The 12,367-nt window shown below is 36.1% G+C and overlaps 1 protein-coding gene across 1 annotated transcript in view; it reads left to right on the top strand.

The window, feature by feature from the left end:
• The window catches only part of LOC135958614 (uncharacterized), a 32,248-nt gene extending 19,993 nt beyond the window's left edge, over window positions 1-12,255 (top strand). Inside the window, exons 6-11 of the mRNA XM_065509511.1 lie at window positions 2,042-2,952; window positions 3,448-3,665; window positions 10,474-11,101; window positions 11,160-11,476; window positions 11,539-11,875; window positions 11,946-12,255. Coding sequence (XP_065365583.1) covers window positions 2,042-2,952; window positions 3,448-3,665; window positions 10,474-11,101; window positions 11,160-11,476; window positions 11,539-11,875; window positions 11,946-12,255 — 2,721 coding nt within the window. The remainder of the gene's footprint in view (window positions 1-2,041; window positions 2,953-3,447; window positions 3,666-10,473; window positions 11,102-11,159; window positions 11,477-11,538; window positions 11,876-11,945) is intronic.
• The last annotated feature ends 112 nt before the right edge of the window (window positions 12,256-12,367 follow it).

The following is a 12,367-nucleotide window of genomic DNA, read 5'->3' as shown; positions in this document are numbered from 1 at the left end:
CCTTGATTACACTTATAAAATTATAGTGTGTTTACAAAAAGATAAATGGTTGATAAGAATAAAAACATTTTCAAAACTTACATTTTTATCGTCCAACGTAGTCAGCAGGCGCCGGATGTCCGTACAAATATGTTTTTGTGTAAACTGAGGGGAGTTAAGTATACTATAGATGTAATAATAAATTAAACTTGTCAAAATATAATTTTTTTTATAACCGAAAATTAATTAGGTGACCATATTTTTTTTGGAAAATTAAACAAAAATTTCCAATTTAGTTAATAAAATTGAACAGAAATAAAATAGCTATATTCGGCTGTGCCGAATTCAGAATACCGAGCGAATTGGTTATATTTTTTTATATGTAGTTTGACATTGTGCCTGCACTTGAAGGCGAATTGGCTGTCAGGGAAAAATGCCAAAAACAGCTGACAAATAAATCAAAGCGAATTTTTGTTAAACAAAAAATGTTTATAAATTTGAATCGGTTTGTAATTTAATTTGATGTTTTTAAAAATAAAACTAATTTCGTGTAGTATTATTATTGGTTTTAAAACATAAACGAATTTAACAATAAAACAAAGTTTGACATTTACAAAATGTAAACAAAGTTTGACATTGATTCTGCACCACGGCGAAAAATGAACATAGTAGCAAAAAACGATCAGCTGTTCTGATAACACTACCTTATAATTAATATACCTTGGCCCAAAGTATAACAAGTAGTCCAACTCTTTGACAACAGTACCTAACTCTATACATGTGTTAGTAAAAAAGTACCTAACTCTAAACATGTGTGAGTAACAAAATTACACATGTTTTGGTAACTTTTAAATTTTCTACAGGCAACAGAGTTTTATAAATATGTTCTAAATTTGAATTTGTATGAATTTTTAATACCAAAAATTGTAACTCTGTCCTATAGTTTAAATTCTACAATAACAAAAAATTACGTGTCAGAATTTCCAAAAATATTTTTTTCTTGATTTGTGCAAAATATAAACTTTTTAACAATGAAAGTGTGCTAAAAGTGTTTAAAAAAAATATAAAATTATATATGTTAAAGTAATAATGTGTAATAGAACGTTATTTTATCAAAAATTAAAAGTTAAAATTTCAAGACATTTCATTTGTTTACATTTCTCTGAGCTCACACGGTACCCGTATATGTGAGAAAGTAATTTGAAAAAATTGAGAGTTGGACTACTTGGTATACTTTGCCTTGGCCCATAATCATAGTCAAACACTAAAGTCGGTTCTTTTTAAAAACAACTTTAAAAAAAACCTGCTTTTTATTAATTTGCAACCATAGTCAAAATTAAAGTATGTTTTAAATTGAACCGACTTTAACTGGGTGCCACCGCAAATGTAGAAAATGTTTTCATACAATATACAACAAAAAACAGACAAGTGGCAACGCTGAACAGCTGACATACAAAAAAAAATCCAAAAAACGTAAACAATAAAAGTAACCGGGACATCTAATGAAAGTAGTTTGTTGTGGAAAAATGGTAAAGATAAGATTAATATCATAATTACGATATTTTGGTACTAATTTTATTGATAACTGTTCAATAATTGCAAAATCTCTACCAATATCTTGTAACTTAAAATTTTTTTACTTTGTGACGAACTTTTTTACTCGGCGAAGAACAGCTGATGCTGTTGTTAAATGAGTTAAAAACAACTTCAGCTAGTTTTATATTTAGAGTCGACTTCAGCGTCAGAAGTATACTTTAACTTGTCTATGATAGACCTAAAGTCCACTCTTAAGTAAAGTCGAGTTTAATTCTCTTAAAATGTACTTTATTTTTGACTATGATTATGGGCCCTTGTGTATTACACAGGTTTAGGCAAGGTGCATTTAATAAGGTGCCATCGGCAGCACAGCTGATTACAGAAATAGCACGCACAAATGTCAAACTACACATATAAAAAATATTCGCCCGTATGTCAAACTCTATATATAAAAAATAAGTGAATACGCCTGTATTTATTTCAATTCGCCACTGCTGTCACCTTGTTAAATACGCCTTGGGTTTAGGTTCAATCTGGTACACCCAGGTTAGCTGATTGTAAAAATTCCAAGGCAATAGGTGGTAGTGACCTAAGCGGCGTGGTACCTCTGGACTTCTCTCCAAGTACCTCCGCCAATGCGGCTAAACCCCCTGTTTCGGGTGCCTCTAAGGGGGAAGCGACTAAGTCGCCCCTCACGGAGGCTTCCCATATGCCAATTGTGCGTTCAGGTCTTGTGAAGGAATCCTCCTGTCCTGAAGACCATTCACCACTGGCCAATTCCGGCTCTGAAACAAATCCCAGGCATAAAAACCCTGCTAGAAGGGCTGCTACCACCAGGCGTTCCGCCTATCGCTTTATTGAGGCACTTGGCTGTAAACAAGTCGAGGATCTCACTAAGGTGCAACAGGCTTCGCTTTCTTGGGCGAAAGCCTACATTGCTGGTCTCAAGACCGTTCCTCCTTCTGCTGATTCTTCAGCGGGGCCTAAACGGCAACGTTCAGAGGAGGACGCAGTGACCAAGAGCCAGCAACCGGGACCTAAAAGGCCCAAGATTGTTAAAGACAACCTCGTCAGGGCGGTTATCGATCGGAGTGTCGATGACGGATTCATATCTCAATTGAATTGGGATATGGTGAAGCAAAAACTGGTAGGGGTGTTCTGGAAAGTTCTCAAAGAGAACCCAGGCACTCCTCCTCAATGCGATGATGCTGGTTGGTACCAGGGTCACGTTAAACTGATGTCTTGCGTAGATGAACGCTCAGCGTTGCTACTAAAGACTGCTGTCGCATCATTGGGCGAGGTATGGCCGGGATCTAGGCTTGAGGTGGTATCTGTGAGTGAGATACCCCGAAAGCCTAGATCAATAGCTAAAATACCAGCTGAGCCATCTAATCCAACTCAAGACTGGAAAGTTGTTAAGGTTACGGACGCTGATGGGTCTTCAAGAAAGGCGATCGTTGTCCTGAATAAGGACTCTTGGGGCCGCTAAGGAAGGCACAAGGGAATTTCTACTATGGTTTTGGTACGATCATCCTGCGTGTCTACCGTAGCGACAACAAAAGCGATACCTCCTCAGGCGATGTCAAGCCCATGCTCTCGGAAGAGGGCATGGATTGCAATGACGCCGCTGAGGACGCCCTCCTGAATTCTGACCAGAAGGACGCCGACGTCACCATTGTAAAAATGGAGCATGGTGAGGGTGACTCAGATAAACCTTCACCACTCTAAGGCAGCATCCGCTGCACTGCTCCTCCGAATCGCTCAGAACGGGGAGGAGCTAGTCATGGTCCAGGAACCTTGGATCCATCAGGATCGCATCTGTGGACTATGTCTGAAGGGCTATAAGCTCTACTTCGCTAAAGGCGCAGGTAAAATTAGATTCTGTATACTGGCTAAAAGCTCTTTGAATATCTTCATTCTGTCTGATTACAGCAATGAAGATACAGTAGCAGTCTCATGGGAAACTAATGAAGGTTGTTTGTTATGGTTGATATCCAGCTATATGGCGCATGACAACGGAGAGCATCCGCCAAATGATGCTGCCCGTAGTGCTGTGAAAAAGGCGAACGAGTCCAGGATACCTTTGGTCATCTGTGCTGACGCTAACTCGCACCACATTATATGGGGTAGCAGCGACACCAACACAAGAGGTGAGAGTCTTTTTAGCTTCATACTTAATAGTAGTTTGGAAGTAGTTAATATAGGTTCAGAACCTACCTTCATTGTTTCAAACAGAAGTGAGGTACTAGACTTAACACTTGTGAGTACTGAGCACCACAGTATGATTAATAATTGGGCTGTCTCCGGCGACTGCTCTTTTTCCGATCATCTATATATTGATTTCAATATTAGTGTAATTTATAGGAGTGATAATATCATTCTAAATAGGAGGAAGACCAATTCGGAGATGCAGACTGATGCACTCTCTCGGTCTCTACCAAAGTAGGGAGGATATTGAGGTAGCGGTTGAGACACGTACAGAAGCGTTCCAAACGGCTACTAATTTGGCCTGTAAGCCGAATATCTGCAGGGGTAGGAATAAGCCTCCCTGGTGGAATCCTGAGATTGCACACGCCAGAAGGACGTGTCGTAGAATGTTCAACGAGGCAAAGAGGCTGGGTAACTGGCCGGCATATAAGTCCTCAGTGAATCACTTTAAGAACCTTACGAGGAACGCGAAAAGGAAAGCCTGGAGGGACTTCTGTAGCGGCGTGGAAGGATCCTCTGAGACTAACCGATTACGTAAAATATTATCAACCTCACCGGTTGTACCAAGCTATATCCAGAAACCCTGTGGGATATTGACTCTGAATAGTAAGGAAACACTTGAGGTCCTACTAGATACTCATTTTCCAGGTTGCCTCCCCGTCGATGATGAGACTGTGAATATGGCTGCTGATTCTGTTGCTCCGTGTGATAACTCTGTTCCAATAAACAGGGAAAGAATCCAATGGGCAATCAAAAGCTTCGACCCGTTTAAATCTCCTGGGCCGGATGGCATTATTCCTGCTGATCTACAAAAGAACGAAGAATTAGTTGTACCATGGCTCATTAGCATATACACAGCGTGTATTAGATGGACCTATATCCCTACATGGTGGACGAGATGTAGAGTAGTCTTCATTCCTAAAGGTGGTAAGGCGACTCATACTAAACCAAAGGATTATAGGCCAATTAGTCTTGCATCCTTTTTGCTGAAAACCCTAGAAAGGGTGATTGACGTATATCTGAGAATGACCATTCCGTCGGAACTCATCTCTAAATCCCAACATGCCTACACCAAAGGCAGATCTGTGGAAACAGCTCTACACTCGCTAGTTGGCTCCATTGAAGAGTCGCTACTACATAAGAAAGGCGTCACTTGTTGCCTTTCTCGATATTGAAGGAGCTTTTAACAATGTCAGGCCCGAGGCTATCCTATCTGCGATGGATGAACTGGGAATTGATCTATGTGTTCGCCGACTAGTCGAAAAGATACTCGGTTATAGAGTCATTTGTGCTACTTCAGGTGGTATAAGTGTTTTAAAAGTGGCCAACCGTGGAACCGGGTGTATTATCACCACTTCTGTGGAATTTGGCTATAAATACCCTGTTGATCAGGATGGACAACAGAAGGATCAAGACAGTCGCATGTGCTGACGATGTTGCAGTTTTTATATCTGGTAAATTTCTGGATAAAATATCTAGTTCTATGGAATCAGCATTAAGTACACTGAGTGAGTGGAGTATTTCGAGTGGACTTAGTGTGAACCCACAAATAACGGAATTGGTTCTCTTAACTAGGAGGTATAAGATCGATGATTTCAGACCACCTAGACTGAATGGAATTAGTCTTGAGATCAGGGATAATGCGAAGTACCTTGGCATCATTCTAGATAAAAGATTATCCTGGAATTTGAATATTCAAAACAGGATTAATAAGGCTTATGTGGCCATCTACTCCTGTAAAAGGGCAATTGGTACAAACTGGGGTATTATGCCCCCTCTTATGATGTCATAAGGGTATATACTGATGGCTCAAAGCGGGGCAATAGGGTCGGTGGTGGTTTCTTTATTGAAAACTATGGGATTAAATCCTACTTCAGGCTACCTAACTTTTGTACGGCTCTTCAGGCGGATGTTACGGCCATTAAACGTACATCCACCTGGCTGAGGTTTTATCGAATATATATATTTATGCATATTTACTGATAGCAAGGCTGCCGTTAACGGAATAGCGGGTGTCTTTACGACATCTAGGTTAACCGATGAATGCCAGGTATCCCTTAATGAGATAGCGAGACATTCCAGGATAACGCTTATGTGGGTCCCTGGTCATGATGGAAATCAGGGTAATTGTATAGCAGGCGAACTAGCCAAAAGGGGTGCGTTGATGAATGATGATGAGATCGACCCCTTTTCTGGTATCTCCCTTGTTAAATGCAAGATGGCTGTTCAGCAGATACTTTATGAATTTGCACAAAGCAGGTGGACCAATGAGTCTACCTGCGTTATAACGAGGTCTACTTGGCCCATATATGATGCCAGCAGGACGAATCTACTTATGGAATTTCGTCGTGAGCAAATAAGGCTAATTGTCTCCTTCATTACGGGACACTGTATAATTGGGACACATGCTAGGAGATTGGGCCTACGGTATAATGACTACTGTAGAAGCTGCCACAATGAAGAAGAAGATGAGACGGTGCCTGAGGGAACGCATCCTTGGATTACCATTCCTTTCATGCTTAGATGAGCTATCAAGGATGAGTCTTAGACGAATCTACTCTTTCATCAGAGAATCTGGTTGGTTTAGCCTGGAAACAACGGACGTATAATTAATACCAAGATGTTTACCCCTTGGGTATCACAACGGGATCAGTTTTGAATGAACCCAAGTGAGCTGCTTGAAGAGTGGCTACCCATGGAACCTAACCTAGGTTAGTTCAAAAGAGAATGAGAAAAATGTTTGCCTTTCAATTTCTGCATTGTAAAAGGGGACTTATATTAATGAACAGAGTAGAAAAAAAATCGGTGTATATAACTATAACAATAATGTTATCTATATATATAAAAGAGTAACGTTACTGACTGACTGATTCATCATCGCACAGCCCAAACGGCTGAAGCTAGAATCACGAAATTTTAACTGTGGGTTCCTCCCTCCCCAAAACGATCCGATAAGAAGGGATTTTTGGAAATTCGAACGTTTAGGGGGTAAAAAAGGGTAAATTCGGTAACCTTATATCTTCAAAACTAATAAAGATATAAAAAAACTTAAAATAGCATGTTACTCCATTTAAAAAATAAGCTGACAGGTGTTTCGTACTTTTTGGAAATTCGAAACTTTTAGGGGAGAAAACGGGTAAAAACTGTATTTTGGTACTTTTTTTGCACCCTATGTATCTTTTAAACCAATAAACATAGAAACAAATTTTAAATCGTATTCTTTAACTAACAAAAAATAAAAAATATAAGTTTGGTACTTTTTGGAAATTCGAACCTTTAAGGGATAAAAATTGTGTTAATTTTTGGTACTTTTTCATAAAATATGTTTTTCTATAATTTGACATAGACATACGAATATTTTATTATGAGCTCCCACCACGTTACAGAAATTTATTTCAATGAAATTGTACCACCTCAATGGGGATAAAAAAGGTACCAAAAAGGGGATAAAATCGGGAAAATACATTATATTTGAAATTATTAAGCCAATTTTGATAATTTTTTTTAACGTTGGTTCCTGGATTCATACAAAAATTAACTAACAGGGTGTTATTTGGAACTCGAGTACCAAGGTGTATATTGGGCCAAATCCGGGTAAACAGTTTGGTACTTTTTTTAAAACATATTTATTCTTGGGCACATTAACACAGATTTTAATATTTTGATACATGCCTGTAGCATAAACAATTTTGGCAAAATGGAATATTTTTAAATTTCAAACATGAGGGCTGTTCAAGTAAGAAAAGGGAAATTGGTACTTTTCTCCTAATGGTAATTTTTTAAAATTTAAATTATTTCAGTTATCGACATTAAAGTTAGCTGATATGTATTTGAGTGAAGTTAGTGTTAGGAATAGGGGATAATATTTAGGTACCAAAATGTGTGAACTGTACTATAGGTACTTTTTCTTTATTCGAATGGTACTTTTTGTAATTTCTTCACCAATGAACCTAAAAACATGAAATTAAGACCGGAGTGAGTGGGAATCTACAAGTGACTGCTTTTTGGTACTTTTTCTATATTCTAATGGTACTTTTTGAATTTTCAGTAATAATGGACATAGAAATATGAAGTTAAGCATATATGGTTCTAAGTGAGTGAGAATTCTAAGGGGAGAGTTTTTGGTACTTTTTCTTTATTCGATTGGTACTTTTTGTAATTTCTTCACCAATGAACCTAGAAACATGAAATAAAGCTTATATATAAACCGAGTGAGTGGGAAACCACAAGTGTGGGTTTTTTGGTACTTTTTCTATATTCTAATGGTACTTTTTTGAATTTTCTATAACTATGGACTTAGAAACATGAAATTAAGCATATATGGTCATAAGTGAGTAAGAATTCTAGGGGAGACTTTTTGGTACTTTTTCTTTATTCTAATGGTACTTTTTGAATTTTCTATAACTATGGACGTAGAAACATGAAATTAAACATATATGGTCCTAAGTAAGTGATAATTCTAGGGGGAGACTTTTTGGTACTTTTTCTTTATTCGATTGGTACTTTTTGTAATTTCTTCACCAATGAACCTAGAAACATGAAATAAAGCTTATATGGAACCGAGTGAGTGGGAAACCACAAGTGTGGGCTTTTTGGTCCTTTTTCTATATTCTAATGGTACTTTTTTGAATTTTCTTTAACAATGGACTTAGAGACATGAAATTAAGCATATATGGTCCTAAGTGAGTGAGAATTCTAGGGGGAGACTTTTTGGTACTTTTTCTTTATTCGAATGGTACTTTTTGTAATTTCTTCACCAATGAACCTAAAAACATGAAATTAAGACCGGAGTGAGTGGGAATCTACAAGTGACTGCTTTTTGGTACTTTTTCTATATTCGAATGGTACTTTTTGAATTTTCTGTAATAATGGACATAGAAATATGAAGTTAAGCATATATGGTCCTAAGTGAGTGAGAATTCTAGGGGGAGACTTTTTGGTACTTTTTGTTTATTCTAATAGTACTTTTTTGAATTTTCTATAACAATGAACTTAGAATCATGAAATTAAGCATATATGGTCCTAAGTAAGTGAGAATTCTATGGGGAGACTTTGTGGTCCTTTTTCTTTATTCGATTGGTACTTTTTGTAATTTCTTCACCAATGAACCTAGAAACATAAAATAAAGCTTATATGGAACCGAGTGAGTGGGAAACTAGAAGTGGGTGCTTTTTGGTACTTTTTCTATATTCTAATGGTACTTTTTGAATTTTCTATAATATAATGGACCTAGAAATATGAAATTAAGCGTATATGGTCCTAAGTGATTGAAAATTCAAGAGGATACTTCATGGTACTTTTTGTTTATTCTAATGATACTTTTTTTAATTTTCTATAGCAATGGACTTAAAAACATGAAATTAAGCATACTACATGGTCCTAAGTGAGTTAGAATTCTAGGGGAGACTTTTTGGTACTTTTTCTTTATTCGAATGGTACTTTTTGTAATTTCTTCACCAATGAACCTTGAAATATGAAATAAAGGTTATATGGACCAGAGTGAGTGGGAATCCGCAAGTGGCTGCTTTTTGGTACTTTTTCTATATTCTAATGGTACTTTTTTGAATTTTCTATAACAATGGACTTTGAAACACGAAATTAAACATATATGGTCCTAAGTGAGTGAGAAGTCTAGGGGGAGACTTTTTGGTACTTATTCTTTATTCAAATGGTACTTTTTGTAATTTCTTCACCAATGAACCTAGAAACATTAAATAAAGGTTATACGGACCCGAGTGGGTGTGCAACTACAAGTGGGTGCTTTTTGGTACTTTTTCTATATTCTAATGTTACTTTTTGAATTTTCTATAACATAATGGACCTAGAAATATGAAATTGAGCGTATATGGTCCTAAGTGATTGAAAATTCAAGCGGATACCTCATGGTACCTTTTGTTTATTATAATGGTACTTTTTTTTAATTTTCTATAGCAATGGACTTAAAAACATGAAATTAAGCATACTACATGGTCCTAAGTGAATTAGAATTCTAGGGGAGACTTTTTGGTACTTTTTCTTTATTCGAATGGTACTTTTTGTAATTTCTACACCAATGAACCTAAAGCCATGAAATTAAGCTTATATGGACCCGAGTGAGTGGGAAACCACAAGTGGTGGATTTTTGGTACTTTTTATATATTCTAATGGTACTTTTTTGAATTTCCTATAATAATGGACCTAGAGTTTCCAAAAAATCGAAGAATTTCAAAACCGCGGTTTCGGTTTTAAAAAATTAAAAACCGATCGGTTTCGGTTTTGTGATAATTTATTAAATCTTAATTATTATAGAAACAAAATTAGTTGATAATATAGGAAATGATATACAAATCTAAAATTCAAACTTGACGGGTTATGGTTTAGTGAATGCGAATTTAAAAGTGATAATCAATGGTACTATTTCCTTATTGCAATGGTACTTTTTGAATATTTTATAATAATAAACATAAAAATTTTAAATTTGGAACACATTTTGCATTTTCTATAATAATGGACCCAGAAATATGAAATTAGACATTTACAATTAGATTCACAAACGGAGACTTAATAGTACTATTTCTTTCTTCTAATTGGGGTGGCGAAGCGCCCATTTTTTTTCAGTGTAGAATTCTCCGAATAGCTAAATATTTCTACCCGCCAAATTGTTATTAAAATCGATCAATTTGAGGAGAAAACAGTTGAATTACCATCACTGTTTTTGTTTTCCCAAGAAGTGCAGGAAAAAGTTTGTGTTGCAAATATTTAATTGTTGATTATCAAATATACAGATTTTTATTATGAATAGTACAACTATTACACTCTTGGAAAACTTTTGTAGAACTTGTATGAATGGCGAAGTTGAAGATGAAAAAGAAACAAAAGGCAATGAACGCAAAACTATGTCCATTTTTAAAGAAACAGAAAGTATGAAATGCAAAAATATAACAATTATGGAATTACTTATGCTTACCACACCACAACTGAATATTGAAAGTGGCGACATGTTGCCCAAAACAGTGTGCGAAAGTTGTCTTGAAAGGCTCATAAATGCTCACGAATTTCAGCTAATGTGTATAAGAGTTGAAGAAAAGTTTCGACAAATGATTAAAGAACAGACGCCTGTAAATTCACAAATTATCACAGACCCTTTAATAGATAACTCCTCAGCCGTAACTCAGGCTATAAACGATTTAAGCAATATATTAAAAATTGAAATGGATGATCCAATAATATACCAGCATGAGTCTACGTTTAACAATAAAAACTTAAATGTGGACACGGAAGACATAAAATTTGAAACGGAAGAAAATCAGTGGGAGGACTACAGTGATAGTGACGAATTTTGCGATGTCGACAGTGATAAAGATAGTGAATGGGAAACTCCGTCTAATGTTACAAAAAGGTATGTTTATATTTCAGTGTTATTCTGAAAGCAGAATTATGAAGCATTTATCTTGTAGTAAAAAAGGTGTGAAGACTGCAGTAAAAAAGCTGAAAGATGTAACTACTAGCAATCTTGAAAATTCTAAAGATAAAGACGACGAAAAAGATGATAGTCCTTCAGAGGAATGTAAAGAAACTAAGAAAAATTCAAAGGAAGCAAGTAATAGTAAGGATAACGGAAGTAAAAACTTTGTATGCGATGAGTGTGGAAACCGTTTATCAACGCGCAAAAGTTTAAAACGACATAAACGAATACATCTTAGGCCAGCAGTAGGGGGTGAGGAGGGTGAAACTAAAACTAGAACTAAATATGAATGTGAAGTTTGCAAAAAGGGTAACTAACTAAAAAAAATTCTAGTCGCACTATGTTTTAAGATTGCAAACTTCATTTTGTAGTCTTTCAGCAATCCAGTTCATTAAAGGATCATATGAGAACACATACGGGGGAACAGCCTTATCTTTGCTCGGAGTGTGGAAAAGCGTTTAAAAGTTTAAGTAACATGAAGCAACATTTCCTACGTCACGGTACCGATCGACCATATGTCTGTCAACATTGCCCAAAAAGATTTCCTTGTCTAAGTGATTTGGCGTCGCATAAAGTTGTCCATAATAAAATAAAATCACACATTTGCGATATATGTGGTGCCGGTTTTACGAAACCATATCTTTTGAAAAAGCACAAAATGTATCATACAGGTGAAAGAAATCATAAATGTGATTACTGTGACATGAGGTAAATATAATTCACATAAATGATCACAAACATTTTGCTTATTTTTATAAATTCTTACGTTTTCCTTTAGATTTGTTTTAGCTGACCAATGCCGAAGGCATATGCGTACTCATACTGGAGAAAAACCATACAAATGTAAATATTGCGAAAGGGCTTTTGCCCAAAGCAATGACTTAATTAAACACATGCGTGGGCATATAGGAGATAATGTTTACAAATGTGATTTATGCCCACAAGGATTTCGTCTGCAATGTGATTTACGAGCACACTTTTATACTCATAAAGATGATGATGAGGAAACTAAAACTCGTAATTTGGAAGCTCTTAAAGAGGAAGAAAGAAGACTTCAAGTAAAATTCGGTCTTGTGGGAGGTACATAAAATTAATACATAACAAAAAATTTATGAGCATGTAAATAATTATGAAGATGAAGTCTACAACAAATTTTTTAATGAAGCAGGTGTCATTTATGAAAAAAAAAATTGGATTATT

This window comes from Calliphora vicina, chromosome 4 (genome assembly GCF_958450345.1).
Source record: "Calliphora vicina chromosome 4, idCalVici1.1, whole genome shotgun sequence".
Lineage (NCBI taxonomy): Eukaryota > Metazoa > Arthropoda > Insecta > Diptera > Calliphoridae > Calliphora > Calliphora vicina.
This window is presented reverse-complemented; position numbering and strand designations above follow the sequence as displayed.